The sequence below is a fragment of the Platichthys flesus genome, chromosome 2 (assembly GCF_949316205.1).
Source record: "Platichthys flesus chromosome 2, fPlaFle2.1, whole genome shotgun sequence".
NCBI lineage: Eukaryota > Metazoa > Chordata > Actinopteri > Pleuronectiformes > Pleuronectidae > Platichthys > Platichthys flesus.
In genome coordinates, this window is record NC_084946.1 from 15,311,557 (window position 1) to 15,334,617 (window position 23,061).

At 43.0% G+C, this 23,061-nt stretch overlaps 1 protein-coding gene and 1 non-coding gene across 2 annotated transcripts; both read right to left on the reverse strand.

Moving 5' to 3' along the window:
* Positions 1-2,926: 2,926 nt before the first annotated feature.
* On the reverse strand, positions 2,927-2,999 carry trnaf-gaa (transfer RNA phenylalanine (anticodon GAA)). Its single transcript has one exon. It is a non-coding gene; the product is annotated as a tRNA-Phe (tRNA).
* Positions 3,000-5,843: 2,844 nt separating this feature from the next.
* LOC133966121 (G-protein coupled receptor 22-like) lies at positions 5,844-21,936 on the reverse strand. Its single transcript, XM_062400885.1, has 2 exons — positions 21,795-21,936; positions 5,844-9,716 (listed from the first exon to the last, which is right to left on the reverse strand). Exon 2 carries the CDS (start codon positions 9,598-9,600, stop codon positions 7,903-7,905), a length of 1,698 nt encoding a protein of 565 aa, XP_062256869.1. The 5' UTR covers positions 9,601-9,716; positions 21,795-21,936; the 3' UTR covers positions 5,844-7,902.
* Between the last annotated feature and the right edge of the window lie 1,125 nt (positions 21,937-23,061).

Consider the following 23,061-nt stretch of genomic DNA (forward strand, 5'->3'; position numbering starts at 1 on the left):
GAAAACAAAGCATTCATCCTGTCCCCTGTCTCTAGGTCTGACATACAGACCTCATAACTGCTGAGTCTTAGACATCTGATTCCGCTCATGTCTTAACAAAGGACAATCCCAAGATGCAACTGCTGAGACAAGAGAAAGAAGCTGTTTTTTAGTGGAACAGAGATTTCAAAGCTGGTGCGACGCACTTTTACTGACATGATAAAACGTTCAAGTAAATAACAAACAAGTTCAAACACAACCCGCCCGTTCTGTCTAGTTCACAAAGCAGCCGACACAAAAAAAACCACAAAAAAAACAAGTCACGTGTCATGTTCACAGTGCACCGAGTTCAATCTCCCCTGGGAAAGGTGAGCATAAATAAACTAAGGAGGGGTGTCTTAACTGGTGGACTATCATGAGCATAGAAACAGGTCTGGTGAGTACGTAAAGAAATACCCAAAGAGAAGTTGAAGTGTTTAAATAGGCAAACAGATACTTAACTGAGTACACGGATCACAATACACAGAGACGTGGTCTTTGTAGACAGGGGAGAGAGTGAGGAAGTGCACACACACGCACGCTCACACAACCAGTGACAACCAAGTACATGCACACACACACAAATACACACACACACACTGATGTCTCCATGCTTTCGGAAGAAACTACATTGACTTATTAGAGGCTACTATGTCTAACCTCTACACTATCTTTGCCTTAAAATGTAATGATTTACAGGGATTTGTTTTTTTGTTTTTTGTCAAAAGAAGGATAACAAGTCCCCATAATGTGGCTTTGTTAACAACATCAGTTATATCTACATGCACACACAAACTCACACACACTCACACACACACGCAACGGCACACAGGAGGTCCATGACAACTATGTGAATCACTGAATTACATAAAATCCAAATGCATAAAATGTTTAGCATGAAAGTGCGTTTAACAACAAGATGATGGAAGAACCACACAAGCAGCTTTAATAAGTGGAGAATACACAGTGCAGTTGTGTTCTAAGGAGATGTCATGAGAGTAATAATTGTTTAAGAGATAATTGATTTATTAGCGCCATGCAACGTGCCAAGTAAGCGAGAGTGTTCTACCTCTGTATTACCAAGCAGCATTTTGGGTTGGTGACATGTTAGGTTCAATCCAGAGATCACAGCAGTGGTTAAATCACCAGGGTAACTGCTGCACAACCTGCTCCACTGCAGGTTAACTTCAGAGGTTCAGATCAAAACCTGCCAACAGACTGACTACTGACCAATCAGATCACTCAAAAACCAGACATTGTTCCCACAGGTTCCCCCCCAAAAAAAAAAAAAAAAAAAAAATATATATATATATATATATTATAAAACATTGCTTTTTACAATATTTGGGAGAGTTCATCACACAAAATAACACAATCAATACATCAGAACTATTAACTGAATGAATATAATAATAATAGTGAACCCTAAAACCCGTTTAAATGCCTGATGTTTGTTTGTACATTTTTTAAACCAACATACTAAACCCTGAGGTGAATCTGTCATGAAGAGGATCTGTTCAACGTTTCATGAACCAAGATCGCCACCTGGTGAATATGCATGTGAACTGGTTTTCTTTTTAGGTCTAATACAGTCTATGGTCTAAACACAGGGGTGTTCAGTTGGTTTGTATAAATATTTTCTACTTGTACTATTAGTTCAGCATTTGTACATTGTACCATCAACGGTGATATATAGAATATATGACAGAGGAGGAAAGTATCAAGGGACATATCCAAGTACAAGCTGGAGATAATTTTAGTCGCCTATTTGAATAGTGTCTTTATTCAGTTTACCTTTATTTAACAACATTTCGGAAATTCTATTGTCTTTCTCCAATTTTTTAATAAACCTTAATTACTTTTTATTTACATTCTGGCATCATAAACCTGGCATTAATAAATATCTTGAATCAATTCTTGTATCATTTCTTGTTTCTAATTAGAACCAACTCAGAGTACATCTTGAATTTAGCCCAAAATAATTCAATTGACGAGAGAGACAACAAGGACTTGGCTTTATGGATGTGACATTTTCCCATTAGATGTGTTCAGCTGACAACGCGTTAAGCTTTGTCAATTTAAGCCATGCTGTTTCCAAATTAATATTGGAAAAACGGTTATTCCATACATGGTTTTATTCACAAATTTTGAACATTGTAACACATGTCAAAATAAACAAAGAAATGAAACCAGTCAACCATAATAAAAACATTTCACCTTGTAAATACGCTTCTTATGTTTTGTTTTCAAATACCCTACTGTCATTGTTTTTAGAAAAGGCTTAAATAAGGAGGCCTCATCTTGTTATCAAGATTCAAGAGAAGAAAAGATAAGTTAATCGTTTATTAGTCCCACAAAAGGGAAATATTCAACCATCTAAAAGCTTACAATGTTTACTGCTGGAGCTTTTATAAAACAATATAGCTCTTTCTGGTAAGATTAAAATAAGGCCAAGCCCCTCACAACTCCAGGTGCAGTCGACTTACACAATTTCTTCCCCACTGAACATTCCCATTCTTCTGAACATTTTGCACTCTTTGTAGCTATGCCTTATTTACTCTCTGTCTATAGTCAGTTATGTTAGTTTTACAAATTTCTTGCTGCTAATACTTTGTTACGGTTTTATTGGCATGTTGCTGAGGACATCCCTGTTTGCTACAGCCTTTAAAGAAATCAAATAAGTATGTTTCTTTCGCTACACGTTTCACTTTCATTTCTAGTTTTAATCACCTTTTTAAAATGCTTTTGAATGACGTTGCTTTTTTTATGTTCTACATAAAGATATATAAGAAACACATGTCCTCGCCTTCGTATAATGTTTTTTGTGCAATGTATTTGCAACACTTGCACGTCATCTTCAAAGCGACCTAACGAGTTAAAAATGGCGAAAAAAATTACCCTGTGGTTTTGCCGAAACCCGGGATCGAACCAGGGACCTTTAGATCTTCAGTCTAACGCTCTCCCAACTGAGCTATTTCGGCGGGTGATGGAGAAATGGATCAGAGTTACATTATATAGATAGGACCGGAAGATTCTTGTATTTCTGGAATGGTGGTGAATGGTGATCATAGTTTAAATCATTTCTCCGCCTCTCGCCCAGTAACACCTGAGACCAGCTCCCACAGTGACCCACAAAGCACGAGCTAGGGGGCCGCAGCGACCTCTTCAACTCTGCTCACACTACAGGTCGTTCAGAACAGAGGAGAATCTCCTGGAAACGTTTCAAGACACAAGAGATTCGCTCTAAAAACAACATCGGAGAGAAAAGGACAGAAAACGTCACCTGGAACAATGGCGAACGCCGGTATAAACACCTGGGCAGTAGCAGTTGTTTTGACGTTGGAACGCAAGATGGCGCCGTTGGCGACCATATCAAACTGGTTGTCTTCTCGGTGTGTCTGATCACTGAGGGCTACAACGACAGTAGAGACAGAGTAAACATGTATGGTGCAATTCAAGACCTTGTGAACGTTTTTTAGTCATTTGTATAACCCCCTTCCTATTGTAAGTGATATAATCAAAAGAATTGAGGAGATTTACCATAAAGTCTGCTGTTTAGTTGAAAATACATGATATCTATAATAGAGCAAGACATTGTTTTATTGCTCCCACTTTGTAGTTGTTGTCAATAAATATACAGAACACATTGGATATCATTGCTTTTGTCTTTTTTACGTTGACCAAAATACAGGAAAGCATGCATCCTCATTGGATTAGTCATCCGACCTCCCAGGAGAAGAAGATTGTATGAGAATATTCTATGTATTTCACATGTTACTGGTATTTATATGGTTTTGAAGTCGGTTGAAAAGCAACATGTTTTCCATCCGCTGATTAAATCCAAATTTGTCCATTTTTATAGAGGGCTCCTAGAACAAGACTTGATGAAACGTTGCAGCTTCAGAGAACATGTCACTCAGATCACATCCCAAGGCCTCTGCAAGAACCGGGACCGACAGGTACATAAAGTCCTGTCAAAGCACCGACAGCCTATAGTTTTATATTCTCTACATTACTGAGCCACTACAGGTGGAATTATCATCTATAAATCACAGAAGAAGGGAGTGACTTGAAACATGTCCTTGTTGGCTTTTTTGACATGTGGCTTGGTTGTTTTTTGGGTGATATCCCTATTATGACAGGCAGGAGCAACATTGTACAACTCTCATGAGCCTCAGTGGTAGACAAAGATGTTTCTTTATTATGGTATATTCGTGTAAAGCTATTTTTCAAATTATTCTGCATTAAGTTACTACTGGCATTTCTCTCTTTTTTCTAAGGGGCTTCTGCAGTGATGCAGTGCTGTCCCTTTATTAGTCATATGATGTCCCATTGCCAGATTCTGTGCCTCCCATCCTCTTCCCTCGTTTCCCACTAATCTCCCCTCGATACTGCGACTCTCTCTCTGTGTCTCTCTCTCTCTCTCTCTCCCCCTTCTCATTTCCCCCCGCTTATTCTCTCTACGTCTCTGTCTCACATTGTGGTTCCTCTGTCACCACCAAGGTGACTTTCCTTCCTTCTCAGACACTGCAGCTGTTCCTGGCTTTGTTCTGGAAGGCCCAAGTCTGGATAAGAGATGATAAAGGTGCAGACTGGTAGAATAAAGAAGGGCAGAACCAGGGGAGGAAACAGGGGCGTAAAAAGAGAAGGAGACTGATGAGCTTATCAAGTAGCGTGGAGGAGTCTTCAGTGTCAATTCACTGCACAAAACAGTGAGGCGACAAAGACACACACACACCCACACGACTCATGTGCAGACAAATTTGCTCAAGTTAAAATGAAAAATTCAAGCGTTCACATCAGTGGAATGAGCTGCCTCCACAGATGCTACCTGACTAACAAGTTTCATCTTTATTATGGTGATTAGCACAGTTGTCACATCACAGAGAAGCGTAGTGAGGGATCAATACAGCCAGCACTAAAAACTGCAAGGAGCTGGGAAAGAGTTTCTAAATTTAGCGATCAGAGAAAGGATGAAAAGCAGTGAGAGCTGGAAAAAGGAGACACACATTTGGACAGTGAGCTGCAGAGGATGAGAGATGTCGGACAATCCCAAGTCACCGGGATGAGTTCCAGCAGTTCCCTCCCAAAATAGCTGCAATTTTGATAGAAGGCTTATGACAAAACCTCCTGAAACGGCCCCTGCTTGTGAAAGTGACAAAATTGGCATATTCCCCCATTTACACATCATTACACATCATCTGCTGGTCGAGGCAGATGGCCGCCCACCCTGAGTCTGGTTCTGCTCTCTAGGTTTCTTGCTGTTGAAAGGGAGGTTCTTCTACTGTCTCTAAGTCCTGCTCATTGTGGGAAGTGTTGCGTTACTATTGTTAAGTCTCAACCTTGCTATGTAAAAGGCCTTTATATAACCCTCACTCTACAATAGTAAAGATATGGCCCTATGAAGATAACATTTAATTGAAATGCCCTGCCTTAAGAAAATGGTTGGTTGATTTAAAATGATAAAATAATACTGTAAATAATTTGGATTGTGAAGTCTGTAATTGTTACACTTTAAAGAAACACACTCACAGGATAGAAAACACAACAATGTCCAAAATTTCTTCTGGATTTATAAATCCAGAAGAAACAGGCTACTGCTTTTGATTCCCTTTTTGTTTAAAAGCATGTGAAATGGAAACAAGAAACCCACATTTTTCTAATTTAAAATGATATAGTAAATTCTTTTCTAATATTAATAAAAAAATCCAGTGAAAATTTAATAAAACAAAATTCCTTGGAAGTAAGAATTCAAATTTGTAAAACAATGACCATTACTTTGAGCCTGAAACGTGCATGAAATGACACAATGACCAGAAATAGACCAATTCTTATATTTTTAATACAGATCTGGTTCTGTCCTATACAATAACACGTAATATAAATCTTATACAATACTAATAGGTCTCTATACACATGGTCATAAATGTACAGTACAGTGTACACACATACAGTATTAACACAAATACAATTACATGAATCTTTTCTTTACAGTAACTTTCCAACTCACTCAAGAGTTTATCACAATGGCTGATTTTCTGTCCGGCAGATGATTGTGATAAAGAAAATTTGAATTTAAATTCTAAAACCAAAACAGACACTTCAATATTTACATCCCTGAAAACTGTACATGAATACACAAGAATTACTGTCTTCAGTCCGGCTCATAGTGTAAAAGGGGTGAGGATGAGGGAGGAGCTTTCCAAGCTCGTACAAAGTTGAATGTGTACTTTATCTACAAACTGACATTAATCTTTTACCTACAGTAACAACCATAACACAACAGCTTTTTGAGGACTGGTTTAGTGTTTTATGTCCATCATGTCTGGAAATGAGACATGAAGCCCTGAGTAGAGAGACAGATACAGATGTAGTGTAACATGTCCAAGACTCGGCATGAGGGGACGGCCCCTGTCAGTTGTTGTTTCTCCAAGATTGGATTCCTCTGCTAGTTCACCTGCAGTGACTACAGTGAGAAGTTGTCACGATGTTTTTCACAAAATATTGCCCTTTGATTGCCACGTGAAAGCTGAAGTGATACAATTTCAGTAATATTACAGTGGCCCGTCACATACACATGGTTACAGTTCCTCCACATAATTAGTTTTCCCGTTCTGCCCAGTGGTTCTCTACTGTTAATCAGAGGATTTATACCCCCCCCCCCCCCCCCCTCTCTCGTCTGCAATCTGAAGCGTAACAAAAAAAACAACAATTCTGTGTTCACATTCTCTTAGTTCACATCCTCAGGGTCATTGCTTTGCTCACGATTTATTGCACATTATCATGGACACACACGGACACTCTTTTGTTTGTTTATTTATGCACCCGCACCTTACCGCAAACACACAAGCATACAAGCACGAGTGTAAACATTCAGACACAAACACACAAAAATCCTCGACTAAGCCATCAAGACCATTAAATTATATTTAAAAATTAAAAAAACATGCCTTAACTTGTGCACATTCTTCTAAAATATGCTTCTTATTGGAAATTTAATTTCAGTCATTTTTTTGCAGTTTTCTTATTTTCTTTGTGTGAGCCTGTAAACTTTGTATCTGAATGCCTGCATTTACCTGCCATTAATTTGCCTATTACAAAATGTGCCAACCCTTTCACTCTGATGCATTGTTGTAAACATACAGCAGGACATTCAGCACCAGGTGAATATCTTAATAACTAAATTAAGGCATGAAAAAATAGGAAACAAATGAGAAATATATATTTTAATCAATATTTTTCTCTCTGAGAATATCTGTGCAGGTAGATATAGGTGTGCTTTCACAGATAATGACTGACTATACATCCGTGTGCATGAAGCGTGTATATGTGTGTGTGTGTCTGTGCATATATTCATGCAAATGCAAGTAGAAAGTGCAGGAGCGATATATGTTTTCTTTGATCTAACCTTTTACCTATAAATCGAGGTACATACTATAGTTTTGAGTAGCTATGGTTATGGTTTTTCTTCATAATTCTTGGCCAATGTTGCCATGGAGAAATGGTGGCCACCTTGTCAGTCAGGAAGTGGACTAATGAGGGTCGCTGAGAGCAGAAAGCTGCCTCTAATTGGATCTCAGGACTCACCTGTCTCAACATCTGCATGGAAACAGGTGTCATGGGATTTGTCCAGACCTATGTAAACAAACTGGATCTTATTTCTCTCTCACCCGTGCATGAATAGACACCAGATCCATCTCCAGCAAAGTGGAGACACACAATTTTTTACACTCACACACACACACGCAAACACACACACACACAAATAAATGCACACACACACACACACACACACACACACATACAACACACACACACACATGACACACACACACACACACACACACACACACACACACACACACATACACGCATCCTGAAGCTTCATTCCTTCACTGCCTCTGTGAGGCATCGATCAGTGCCGTCACTGGCCTCTACCCGTGGTTTACGACTCTTCCTCTTGCCTCCCCCCTCCACCCATGAGTTATGAATAACTGTCCCCCCGCTGACAGCTGGGTCCACCTGCAGAAGGGATACCACCCTCTTCTTGACCCGTGTTTTGAGAGCGCGGCGAAGCTTCTGCCTGGTGAAAGCATAGAGCAGAGGATGAAAGATAGTGGTTCCATAAGCCATTGCTAGGAAGCAAAGGCGGATCCGCACCAGGCTGTCGCTGGGACCCATACACAGGATCAAAACGTTGACCAAGGACAGAGGGGCCCAGCATCCAAGGAAGGTGGATATAATGATTAGGGACATTTTTAGGACGCGACGTTGCCGTTCCCGGCGGTCCCTGTGTCTGCGTACTGCACGCCTCAAAGCAATGATGGCCGAAACTGAGGCCTGGACTCCCATGGTGGAGGCAGGCAGTGGTGAGGTGGTGTGGGTCTGCACTGTTGAGGCCGAAGCTAAAACTGGGGTTGGAGAAGCAAGGGAAGCCGGTGTGGTTGCGATGGGGGTGGTGGCAGCAGTGCTGACTGTGGTGACTGTTGCTCCACTGTCAGACATCCCTTGGGGCATGGAGGAGAGCGGCGGGGGGGATGTTGGTGTAGGTGTTGGAGAAGGGATGAGAGGAGGATGGCTAAGGTTCTGGTTCTGGTTGGAGGACACTACCTCTGTGGGCAGGCTCAGGTCCTTCTTCTTCCGCCTTCTGCAACGTATCCTGCAGGTGGAGTCCTTTTTACGTGAACCCCTCATCATGTGGGAGCCGATGCGGATGTTGAGGGCCTGTAGGATCTTGGAGTAGGTGAACAACATGACGACCACAGCGATGAAGAAGCAGGGCACTTGGAGTAACAAGTGGTAATACATTGCCAGGCCTGTGTAATACCCCTGCCCTCCGACACACAGCAGTGTCCTGTTCTGCCATACTGGTGACAGGTGGTGTGAAGCAGGGGATGGCTGAGTGGAGGGTAATACAGAGGGAGCGGGGGAGGAAAAAAGGGTAGTCAGTCCAGTGGTGAATTCAGGCTCATTATTCTGCCTTTCCGGTTCCTCATCCTCACCCTCCTCTACCGTTAAAGAGAAGAAGTCCCCCTCAAGGAAGGGCAGGAAGAAGACAGCCAGAGATACAGCCCACACTGCTGCCAGGAGCAGCGCAGCACGCCGGGGGGTCAGCAGACGACTCGCTGGACGCACAGAGATGTCATATCGGTCCAAACTGATCACCAACACATTGACCGCTGTCGCCACGCTGGTGAACGTGACACAGGCCTCATGAAAGCAGCACAGCGTGGCCAGGTTGCCGACTCCACTGTCGTTAGCAGGCAGCAGGATCACAGCCACAGTGAGCGGCAGACACAGCACACAGACCAGTATGTCCAGCACGTGGAGGTTGACCGTCACCAGGTTGCTGACTGAATCCACCAGGTTTGACTGAGCGCAGTAGAGCACAAGCACTGTCAGGTTGCTGCTGAAGCCCAGCACCAGCTCCAGCATCAGCACAGTGGTCAAAGACACCTGGAAGCCCAGCGGGTAGGGTGAGCTCCATCCCTCCTCCACACCCAGCTCGCCACCACCATCCAGCACGCCTACCCCCTGGCCGTCACTGGTCTCCAGTAGGTCACGATAGCCTTCGGTCTCCATTGGCGCCTTGGCACTCCTTCACACATAGCAACAGTGGCCGGCACCCCAGACCATGCTCTGCCTCTCCTTTCCCGCCCCGGCAGCACAGAGGACTACGGTTTGATCAGAGGTTGATTCTATGAAATAAAGATACAGAGAAAGAACATGGTGAGGACTCAGACAGACAGACAGGCGGAGAACACACACCGAGCAGTTTAACAGTCGACTCGTCTCATATTTACACAAAATAACACTGTACAACAAGTACAAGTCAAACTTGTCAGATTTCACAAGTGCGGGGAAGCCATGAGTTGACACAGCGAGGTGAAAGGGATCTTGGCAGTCAAGTGGAATCATGGGGTGCAGTTCAAGCTGCTGCTGATGACCCATGATGTCTCACTGGGCTCAGGCAGTTAGACGACAACACCCTTCACATAAACAACGGTAGCAGTTAGAGCAGAGAGAAAGTCATGGCAGGATTGTCTCGTGGGGGACATTTGCTCACCATGATAACCATCCTCGGAGACTGTAGATGTCTTAACAAAACCAACAGGGATCTATTTCTTGGCTACACTTACAGCTCATATTTGTGCTGAATCCAGTTACAAAGATGCTTTTAGTGAGCATGAGTGGGTGGATGTTGGATTCATCATTATGCAACATACATTATATGGGTCAGAAAAGAGTCTCGCAGCATAACGCAAACATGCAAGATGCAACCTATATTATTAAGATGGCTGTGACATATTACATGTGTCTTTAGCACTTAAATTTACCTTTACCTGCAACGGCCCACCTGGTGAAGACAATTAACACAATAATATAATCCTGTCTTGTTTTATCCACCAGCAATATGAAACTGCCAGGTCCTACCTCCTGGATGAGAGGTGGCAGGGACATTGTTAGGCCGGTAGAGAGACCTTATAGTGCACGTCAGCATCGCAGGCACCCAACTGAGGGTGGCAGCAGTTAATAGTCCTTACAAGGAGATGTAATGAAGACGAATGGATCAATGATCCGCAGACAGTGGCACATAAACAATGCAAGTAGAGAAAGACCGGCTCTCCTCCAGTCCTCCCTTTCTTTCTCCTCTGCTCTCCTACGTTCCTTCCTACTCTGATCCCCCTTTGCAGGAAACAGGCTGAGACAGACTACTTTGCATGTAGAGCATGTTATGCATGGCTTGCCGCATGCTCTCCTGTGCACTGGGAAGGAATCACACAAAGTTGATTCAAGATGAGATTCTTTATAGAGTAAAGACGAAAAATCAGCTCCCTCCCTGATTCTGTCGATGAGGAAGAGATACAGGTGTGTTCTTGTTGGCCAGTGCTGACCCCGGCCTCTTCTGTCAACCTTTCCTCTGCCACAGCTCTTTGCGCTCACTCTCGTGGCTTGCCCTTTTCCGTTTTGTTTTATTTCACAGTTTTTCCTGACATTTGTCATGTGGAAAGGACCTGCAGGCAGGACAGTGTGGAACAGTGGTCTATCTCAATCCACTAATGGGTTCCATAGGGTTTGTGACGTGGCTGGAACATTGATTTAAGGCATCATCGATCTGCCAATTTAACAAGCCCGAATCAAGAGAGCGCACAAACACACTTGCTTTCCTGTCCTCTCAAAGGTTCCTGCGCTCACATTTTGAGAACAACATAAAATGGTTGTGAGTGTAATTCTAATTACCTTCTTTTAACACCTGGTGAAGTTTCAGCATTGTGTTCCTTGTTTATGTGATCAAAGTTCACATTATCACAAAGTATGATGATTTTTTTGGATAAAGGAAATGTCGGCAGCATAGAAGTCTACATAAAAAAAAAATCTCACCCACATATGAGGTCACTGTGAGCTTTTACCCCTTACCACTTACATCTAATCCATTTATCTTTGAGTCCAAGTGATAACTAATCACAATTCTAAGAAATTACCTAAAAGCTGCAGACTTTATATCCTTTATGAGCCCACTGTGACCTTAAGCCTTGATCACCCAAATCGAATCAGTTAATCTATGAGTCCAAGTGGAAATGTGTGCCAAGTCTCAAGCAGAAAAGAGTTTTGTGAGGTCACCTTGACCTTTGACCGACAATCAGTTCCATTGTAATTCAAAGTGAATGTTTGAACCAAAGTTAAAAGGATTTTCTGGAGGTGCTCCAGAGATTTTTGTGGTCACAGTGATATGAATCTTTGACCACACAAATGAACCCTTTGGTCCAACTGAATGAGGACATTTCCTCAAGGTGTTCTTAATGAATCACGTTCACAAAAAGGTAATTGGCGGAAACAAGATGCAGTGGCCAGTGTAGAGGTATAAAAACAGGATGGTATAACACAGCAAACAACAGAAGACTTAATTCTATTTTTAAAGATAATCAGCTCCTGCTTTTCACAAGAGTAAAATGAGCAGATTACAACATGACTGCTTTGATCAGTCTCATCAACCATTAGGCCATGGTTTGTTTCTATTATATGAGGGTTTGAAATGAGCAGAGTCAATAGCTTTCAACAAGAGTCATTTATGCACTTCCATGACGAGAAACATGAGTCACAATCAGTCCTGTGATAATGGAGACTCAGAACTGAGTGATCAACAAGATACAACGAGAGATACAGAAGAGCCACAGACGAAACAGTGGAGAACGTCTGTGTTAGCATGTTGTTTTGAGGTCAAGACAAACGTCAGAAGCTCTTTATATGTGCAGCTGTGACTCTGACCTGCGGGCAGGGAGAGTCACATGGAGAGAGGGAAGAGGGGGATTAGACAAGGTGCTGAAGTCTGGTTAGAGTTTCTAATGACCTGGAGTCTTTGTGTATTTCACCGGAGAATACAAATACGCAGGTTCATTTGAGGGGAGAGATCGTATTCAAATGAACGGTCCTGGTAACTGAGAGGTCTGAGAAGTCCATGTCAGTGCTGTAGTGGTGTTTCGGTTGTAATCAGTGTATTGTACAGTAGCAGCCAAGTTGGAGTGAATTAGCAGACACAAGGTTGAAGAAAATAAATTGCCTCCTGTGATTGACAGGTCAGGCAGAGGGGACAGAGGCAGAGAACAAATAGCTTAAGGCTTCAAATACAAAACATGTTATATTAGGAAATGACCTAATTTCCTGACAACTTTGCTTTGGAAGTTAATATGAAACACATTTTTGTGTCACTCACACTCGATCACCCGCGATGCGAAAAATACAAATACAAATTTCGTCATTTGCTTCACTAGCTTGACTTGTAATATTTGAACTTGATCAAAAGATAAGCCTGACGTGATGCAGCAAAGCCAATCAAGGTTGAGACGCACCGCCCCGAGTTTGCATGTCATCAAACTGGCCACTGATCAGCCTCAGGTAGCACCAGAAATCATCCAGAAGCAGCTCCTGGAGAAAACAGTGAGCACAAATGATACTGGTGCAAATAACATGATGCAAAAATGCACTTGGTGTGAACACAGTGTTAGTCGTCAATACACAGCATATTTCACAAGAAGTCAGTCCTTCAGGCCATCCTCCGGTTTTGCAGATGGTGATTCAATTAAAGTAGCTTCTTTGCTTTGCTCCGGAACAACAGCAGCAAACTGAAAGTATCAGAGACTGCAGAGCCTCCTGGACCCAGTTGTCAGGGTTATTATAAGTGTTGGGTACGAGATGACAGGTTGTCAGGCCCCTTTTTTACAATATCACAGGGTAAATGCTAGAGCAGATTCAGTTGTCACTCAGGGACTTTGAGTTTCTCTCTATATTTTCTAGCCTTTTCTCATCTCTTAAGATTTTGCAAACACTTCAGACAGACCATATATTTAGCTTTTTTTTTTCTTTTCCTGATGGCTAAATTAGTTCTGCAAAACACAAACAGCAGACATTAGACGATCACTCAATACCAGACAATGTAAAGCATTTCATTTTCTTGGCCGATTTATGAAGTATGTTTTAGGGTATCAACACACATCAGTAGCACACATTATGAATATAGGTGTAGCACAGAGTTTTCATTGGATTATGTGGAGAAGCTGTGAACTGAAAAATTTAATATTGTCTAATAAAATTGGGCTCAGTACAGTCCATACCTCTGCTAAGGCCCACCACTCTCATTAAATTAAATCAAACCTGCACCAAATTACACACACGTATGGATATCAGCCCTTTAATTATGCCTGAACCATGCATTGTTCAATAGGAATCCAAACCACATCCTCCCATCAAGTTTCATCATAATCCGTCCAGTAATTTTTGTGTAATGTGGCTGAAAAATGTTTTATTCTGGATGCAGCCCAGCACTGTAGGGGGGTTGACGCAGACAGAGCAACTGGCCGAGCAGATGCTGAAACCAGAGCAGGTGGAGGATGGAGACTAATACTAGTTACGTCTCCATCGACCCCCAAGATAAGTGCAGTGAAACACATTCTGCAAAAAGACTGTAATCAACACAGCGATACGGCGGCTCAGTGGATGCCAAGGTCAAATTCAAGTTTAAAGTTAATAACAAGGCGACAACCTGCAGTGTGTTTTGCTCTCACAGGAATCTATTGCATCCACGTTAGTCCAAGAGATGATTGAAGAACCGACTCTCACAGGACACATAAATGAGTAAATACACTGAAGTGATGTTTGTGATCTTCCCTTTAATGGATAGAGACAGACTTCGTTTCAAACAAGACGCATCTTGGATGACAGCGAGACTTCAACTGGACTTTCATGGTAATGCACTAATAAAGGAATAACAGACACACACACGATCATATCTCAGAGGACATACTATTAACTTCCTTTAGACTTACTTAAACCTTAACCATAGTTACTACTTGTCTAACCCTTACCATAGACTTAAACTGAAACTAGCCTTAATCTAACCTATAATCTATCTCTACCTAAACCTAAAACTTACATTTATATTGCATAATAGACACTAAAAGAGAGAGTTTTATGTCCCCATAAGGAAGAAAGGTCCTCATAGTGTGTAAATACATTCCAGTCCCCCAACATGACACACACACACACACACACACACACACAAACCTAACCTTGAACCAAATTTCTTAACATATGATCATGCCTTTGAAAAGAGCCCAAAATTTCCTCATTCTCCCTAAATGTTGGGTCTTCCAGGTCAATGCTCAAAATGTTCCTTTTGGAGATATATAGTAAGTACAAGTACACAAACACTCACATTTCCATTGCAGGTCCGACATCAGGCAGAAACAGGAGATTAAACCTGAATCTTTGTGACAAGACTGCTGTCTTAGAATTATATTGGATAATTAGATTGGAAATAGTAAAAGCTTGGTAGTAATCAGTCTCTAGTTGCTCTAATAACAAAAAGAGAACATGTTTACACAATGGCATTGTATCTGACCACACATGCACATGTCGGTGTCGCTGCATTGTGCTGTGGTTTATTTGGGCTGCTATCCACAGAGCAATTGCCATCTGTTTCTTCTCTTCCCCTTGTAAAACTGTAAAATGTCAGTACAAAATGGTGAGACTAGAAAGACGCATTTGCTCTTTTATTTGGTGGGACTAACACTAAAGTTGACATTTAGGGAAAAAATGGAAACAGAGGAGAGAGAGACCGATGAGAAGGGTTGGGAGTGAAGGAGAAAGAGGGGAAATGACAGAAAGCAAAGACGATGACGGTGCATGCAGCACACTGAATCACGGCCGCCTTAGGTATCCCTAATGTCTGCAGTGAGACAATCGATCAAAGGCTTAATTTTCCCACTCAATTCGTCCAGCAGCGCTAACAGCGAGCAGCCACCAGCTGGGCAGCAGCATCCCTGGCAGGCTCCCAACAACAGAGCCTGGACAGGCCAACAACACAACCTGCACAGTGAGAGCAACAACATCCAAACCTAAACCTCATGTGTCTCTGATCAGGAAAAACTGCAAGACACAAGCATTTCAAATTTAAGGATACACAACTCACTGACTACTGTGTAGGTTATAGGTAGGAGTGTAACTCTCAATGTGTTAAAAACACAACTCCTGCTCTTCATCTGAGGCCAAACAACACTTGACACATTTTAGAAATATTTCCTGCCAGCTCGCTGAAGACACGCAAGCACAACATGTAGTCCACAATGCTTCGGTAACTGCCACCCACCCACACAGCCAACCACCGGCAGCCCACGCGCTCTCTCATGTGCTCTCTGCAAGATATGGCGAAAGATGGATCGCCGTCCGGGTTGAATGACATCGTGTGTGCTTCAGAAACTGCTGAATCCCACCGGCACTTGCATGTGAGACAAGTGTGGGAGAGGGGGGAGGGGGGTAGGGGGTTTAGGTAGGATAAAAATGAGAGGTAGGTGAAGTGAGGGAGTGATGGATGAGAGGAAGGCTTAGGGGTGTGCATATGGATGCTGAGTTGTGCGCTTGCTGGAGGGGAATGTTTGTTCCCTGCTTACTACCTCGATCCATCTCTCTTTTGAATAGTCCCTGTTGCGCCGCCTCGTCTCCCCCCTGCACCATCCATCTTCAAACACATGGGTCCCCGCTTTTACACTGAACATATAAACTATTCTATGGTTTTGAGTGTTGTACTGATGCAACACTGCAGGTAGCCTCCCACAGATCGGTGTCACCACATCAGAGGTAAAATTAACCATCTCACTGTCCCTTTATATCACTCAAATCTGACAGGATGCCACCTGAACATCAATAAGGAAGCTTTGGGTATGCAGGTTGATTATCACAGCCTATAATCCATAGGAACAGCTCTATTGAGAGAAGACCGTGGTCTCTGGATTGCTCTGGTCCACTGGGTGTGAGGCATCATTACCACCTGACAGCGCGTTCGATGGATTTCATTTAGCTTCCCCATTCATTAAAGACACCCATCTGTATCCTCCATCCAGCGATGACGTCCCAAGCCTGTAATTTTGCTATTACAAGTGCCACCCATCATAAGCACTAATTAAGGCTGCCACGCAATTCCCAGTCCTTAAAAACAAGAGGAAATCAAAATCATGGGCGAAAGCTAGCGAAATTAAGTAAAACTAAGTAAATCAGCCGCCTGTTCACTGGCCCCACTGAAAAGAACAGCTATGATTACTATTAAAGAGGCTGAGACAATATAAGAGGATAAAATGGAGAGATATAACAGCGTTCATTATGGGTCTATTATACCAGTAATTTCTCCTATACTCTTTATGAGTTCTGGAGTGATTGGTTATGATTAGCAACGTCTCTCTTTCAACAGCGGTTGTCAGCAGGACTTAATCGTCCCAATGCAATCGACAAACTAAGGTAAGATTTGTGCTGCACAAACATGTCAATTTGTATTGGGTTGTATAGTGTTGTAAATAAGTAGTCAAGTCAACTGGGGTCTGTGATCGATTCAATGCTACCTTGTTGATAAAGAACCAAAATCAACAGCTACTCGGTTGCCGATTTAAGAAGGAAAAAAGCCTCAACCCTTGCTCCTTTTATTGCAGCAACGCGATGCCATCATTAACGTCATCCAGGAACTGCCTAAACGCTCTGGCCCCATCTGGGTTCCCCAGCGCCGACTGTACCCGCTTAAGGTGTGACAATCACTCTGAGGATTTCATCCCAGTACCAAACAGCATTTGGCTATGACATGGAGGTCTGTGTGACCCTCTAAGGATATACCCCCTTCAGACCTACGCCAAACCAAGACCATTGTTATGCTGGATGATAATACAAGCAGCATAACGTTCACCACGATCCACATGTGTTCAGTGTGAACCTGCACTCATCTGTGAAGAGGAAGGGGCGTCAGTGGTGGACCTGCAAACTCTAGTGTTCTCTGGCGAAAGGCAATCGAGCTACAGAGTGCTGGGCTGTGAGCACAGGTCACACTAGAGGACTTCAGGCCCTCATGTGACCCTCATGGGGTCCGTTTCTGACGGTTTGGTCACCAGTAGCCTGCTGGAGGTCATTTTGTTGTGCCATGGCAGTGTTCCTTCTGTTCCTCCTTGCACAAAGGACCAGATACCTATCTTGCTGCTGGGTTCATGGCCTTCCACGGCATTGTACAGCTCTACTTGTGTAACGGCCAGTCTCCTGGTGTCTCCTCCATGCTCTTTAAACTGTGCTTGGCTAACCATCTTGCATCCGCACATATGGATGTGCCATCCTGGAGGAGCTGGACTAACTGTGCAACCTGATAGCAGTGCAGGTACAGCCTCATGCTACCAGTAGTGACCAGTACAGTAGCATAATTAGAATCAGTCAGGAAAGATAAGGACACAATAATTGTTTGTTGACACCACATTCAAAAATATTCCCTTTTCGGGGGTCTGTCTTGCTTCCACCTGTTCATTGCACCTGTTGTAACTTTCATTTGTCTTTCTTCACTTTCATTTCATTCATCACCTGTCCTTTGTAAATGGAGAGATTTATATCCCTGATGTTTAACTGACTTGGTGTTACACTGTGACGTTTAAGTGTTCCCTTGATTTTTTGAGCTGTGTACAAGGATTCGAACAGACGCTTGAACAAACCCAACACTAAACGACACCATTGCACCTATAGTGAACAAAAAATGTCCAAAGGGTGCCTTTCACAAGGCATCCCAGTGAAACCATGAGAAACCCAAGACAATGATTTAAAAAGCATCTGAATGCTAATCAGGATAATCTTGCACACGTTTGATGCCAAGCTGTGCTTTAGCAGATCAGTGTCTGCAGAGAGAGATCTCTCTCTGAAGCAACATATCATATTCTACAGTAGTCTGAAGTAGAGAGCGGATGAGGTCAGAAAATAGACCTGAAGAATAGAAATAACAGATTAAGAGGATGTGAAGGATTATTAGACAAAGAAAGACTTGAGGCTCACTGCTTCAGGTTAATACGATGAAGCTATTTCACTTCAGCAGGCAATTAGAGCTCAATTAATGCCATTTATCTCCAGCAGACATTTCTTTGGCCAAGGGGCAACTGTACTATCGCACCATGATGATGCACAGAAGTCTTACCTGAGGGAGGGGAACAACAACACACACAAACAAGCAGCCAAACCTGATTCAGACTTATTACAATAGAGGTTTCATAACAAAACCACAAGGAGGCAAAGTAAATGAGGGGGTGTCTCAATCACAAAAAAACTAGTTTGATGATATCGTTATACAGCGTGGGATCATGGGAGATGTTGTCTTCACCACCATTGCCAATAACAATTTACCCGACGTGGCTCAGTCACAAATCGTGTTCACCCATTTTGTATTAAAGTTTTATTCACGTTACCCAGCAAATGACAAAGAATAATCCTGATCTGTTGTGATTTACACATAAACATTATGTATGTTAGCGTCTAGCAAAAAAGCCGGTGCCTCTGCAGCATTCATATATTTATGTGATTCTGTTCAAATCTGTGCTGTATCCCTGGTCTGCAGATGGGTGGCCACACTGAGTCTGTTAAGTCTTCACATATTGGTCCGCTCCTTCGTGGGGCATCTGTCTCCTTGCTCTTACAGACTTTCTCACGTTGTCATTCCTCTCTGCACTCTCTAATGATTTATTGTTCCATCTCATCTCTCTATTTGCTTTCTCCCCAACTATCTACCCTGCTTTGGTCCAATGACAGTGCTGAGATCGTCTCCGCCTCTGCTCCGTTTCCGTGCACTCACACACTTCAAGCAACGTTATTTACTATATTTGGTAAGAGGATTAAGTGTAGCAGGCTTTTAATTTCACACCAGCGGTTGCGAGTGCACTGGAAAGGAGGACAAGCAATCTCAGCCATCAGTAATAAAAATGTCTTCGTACTTGCTCTGTACTTGTTGTTCTGTATTTGTAGTTCTATACAAGGACATGTGCAAGTTTATAGTCAAGCAAAGGTTAGTGAGTTGTCTGGCTTTGGTCAGGTTGGTTGATTAAAGAAAAGATGTCCATTCAGCTCAAAAACACTGTTCTAATATTCGAAAATACAAATATAAGCACACAGTTTAAGGCTTTTTGCAGAAGTAAATATGGTGTAATCATTATTTCTTTTTACTAACAGTTAGATTTTGTTAGTCTCAGACTACATTTTAGAACAATGTACATAACAGCTTTAAAAAAAAATTTAAAAAACGGTTTAATGCTATATCAAATAAAACTAAACAAAAATTGTGGTAATAGTAATAGCTGTGCCATGTTTCATATTCAGTGTGAACCAATTGCAATATCTAAAGCCATTTTTGGTCATTTATCTAAAATAACACTTGAAACACAAATGCTGACCAAAAAGGAACCTCAAAATAAATTGGGTGTGTTTTTCCCACACTGTTGTTTCCCTGTAAGAACCCAAAACAGGACTCTGACCATCTCCTCTTCAGGTATGTTATATAAAAGGTAAACATAACTTTCAATCAATCGCCACGTCAGACAGAGGTACAGCTCTCCTTTGGACACCACGCTGCAGTACAACGCTGTGGCACCTAAAACCAGAGAGTGACACGTGTGGTGGAATATTTCCCCCACGAGCAGCATCAAAGCTTCTCTATAAATACATGCACAGACACAAACACACAGTGACCCATATGAGAAGCAAACACACGGTCTGTCACCGAATAACGTTGAAAAATAAGTGTCCCTTTGAGATTCGAATAGCAGGGATTTTTACGTGGAAATGAGAATGATACACCTGCAGGTCTGTTTTTTTAAAAGGCCACAAGCAGGAAACCACACAGAGCCTTTACTATTAGGTTTTAATATTCTGCATGTTTATACTCATCATAAAATTTATGGGGAAATGAAAAGCTCTCATCTAGGCTATTAATGTCAAGATTGAGGAGACTGTCAAGAAAAGAACAAAAATGTTTTGTATAAATACTCACTTTTTGTTCAAATTTGTTTGCATTGCTGTGTAATATTATTACATGTTAAAGCAGCCTTATCAACATTTAATTTAGCTTTTTCTCTAACTTGTTACAATCAAAACTAGTTTAGTGTTTAAATATTTCAAAGACTACGTTCTGAAGGTTCTGAACACTGCACTAGGCATAGCACGGGTTCGGGTTAAGGACAAAAGATAAGTCTTTGATGGAGAAAAAAAACGGTTACAACCTTAAATAAAACAAATCACATTAAGAAGGCAAACAATTTGATTTGTCCACTGATCCATCACTGTTTATCAACTTATGCAAACAAGGAGCAGTTTGACATGAAATCAATGGGAGCAGTAACCTTGCTCTGCAGCCGTAAGAAACCCGCCACAGAGAGCCTTACTTCCACCCTCCGACCAAACATGTTCCCATTTCACGTCTCATGAACAAGTGTTCACAACAATCTCCCTCCCTGCTCCATATTCACACAAGTGAGGAGAGGAGGCTATAGATTACATAAGGACATTTATAGTAGTATTTGTAGATGGATTTATGCACAGGAGGAAACTTGAGGTAAAAAGAGAGCATTAGGAATTCTGTGCTGCACAGTGACACTTATCATATTTCAGATTTGAGATTTACATAAAAGCTGAAGTTAGGCGAGGAAAATGCTAATAATCTGTCGAGCTGTAAAAACGGTTGTATTTGAATGACACCGTTTCTCCCTCTCTTTTTTTTATGATGGAGGGTTTTAAGTAAGCGCAGAGAAGCTCAGATAAACGGTCCCTCAGACCGATAGGTCTCATGAGGTGATGGCAGTTCAACAGCAACAAATCAAGTGCACTACATGTGGAATAATATTACTTGATTAAAACAATAAATGTGAAGTGTTTCGTTGCTGCGCTGAGCCTGAGCTCTTCTAGACCATGCAAGCGGACCGCTACGCGTCAAGCCTTGCGCATCCATGTGACTGAGGCACATCAACAATCACTGTGGCTCCCTGGAACATGACCAAATAATACAACACTGCAGGCAGAGTGTCCCTGCTTCATATGCGCTGTTTCACATCGGGTTTCTTCCCCTCTCTGGTCCAAGTGTCGTCTGTTGCTGCTGCAACAAGCTAAGTATGATCCAAGGATGTGTGTCCCATACCAGATCAGCCACTTCATCATCTTCATCAATGCAAACAAGCGACTGAAATGAGCCCGTGACAACACAGGAGGCTGCGATCAAGTGCGGATGCTAGGTGATGTTTTATTACTGTCGTCTCGGGAATCCAAACAGGGGACTGATCTTGTCCCACCGATGGACAGACCAGCATCCATTTCATTTAACTGAAACCCCTAAGTCCAGTTGGCTCCAAATACAAACCACCACTGTTTTTATCGTTAAAAACACCATTTTTTGTTCTTGAAATGCTTCAAATGAGTGTCATGAGAAGTGCAGCAGTCGGAGTGTTGGAACTTACCAGTTTGCGGAGTGGGAATCCCCGTTATACATCCCTGCTGCAGGTGTCGGTGCGCTGCGCTGCGCTATGTCTCCAGCTCCGGACCTTGCTTCACTTGAGCGCTCTCCGGGACAGCCGACTGTCAGCCAAAAACGTGACCAGAATAATTTGCCTCCGTTTTGTCATAAATATTACAGCGGGCGGAGGAGAGCGGGAGGAGAGGGGGTGAGGAAGAGAGAGGGGGGAGAGAGAGAGAGAGAGAGAGAGAGAGAGAGAGAGAGAGAGAGAGAGAGAGAGCTGGTGGTGGTGAGGGGGGGGGGGGTCCTCCACGGTTAAACACGCACACAGCGCAGCAGCCGCAGAGGTAGTGGCTGCATTTCGGCGCACCCCCAGCTCAAAAATGCAGGTACAATATGATGTCAGGGGAAGGTGGGGGGGGGGGGGGTGGGGGGGGGGGGGGGATGTTGTGTTCTTGTCTTTCACCTTTTCCCTTCCACTTTTCACGCAGAGGTCTTGCGCATCTTCCCGCCGGACGCGATAGGATGCGCCAACCCGCACGCCGGAGCGCAGTCGCTCAGTCCCGGCAGCAGCGACCAATTACGGCGATCTTCTGCAAGCTGAGGGGAGGGGTGCGGAGGGGAGGGGTGGTGATGTGGTGGTGGGCTGGGAGGGTGCAATGTAGAGGAGGGATATTTTTTTTTGTTGGAAAGGGGAGGAGACAGGGATGCAGGAGGAGGGGGGAGAGTGGTGTGTGTGTGTGTGTGTGTCTCTGTGTTTGTGTGTCTGTGTGTGTATGTGGGTATGTGTGTGTGTGTGATGGCGAGCCTCTCACAAGGACGACCTGAGATCCCTCAAGGGTGAACTGCCCCTCTGTAGTAATTCAACGAGATTTACCCCCATAGTTTCCCCTTTCTCTCCCTCTCTCAAAACATATGACACACACTTCACCTGATCTCCCTCAAAGTTAAATGATTGGAGTCTTGGCTCCACTTTATAATATCAGTGCCCCCCCCCCCCCCCCCCCCCTACATACACTGTTGAGGAGGGAACAGTCTTTTTGGAGTCTTGTGTCTCTTGCTATGCTATACACTGAGTGTTTCGGCACCTGCTTCTAAATTTCCACGTGGCGACTCAATCTTTTACGATGGAGGATAAACTGAAAGAGCAGATTCATGAGGCTTGACGCCATATTTCACCTGCTGCGATTGTCTCATTGTGCTGTGCTTCCTCGTCCAGTGAGCACATGTGTGCAGGGATCAAGGTTACTGACTTTAAAATTTGACCTTGA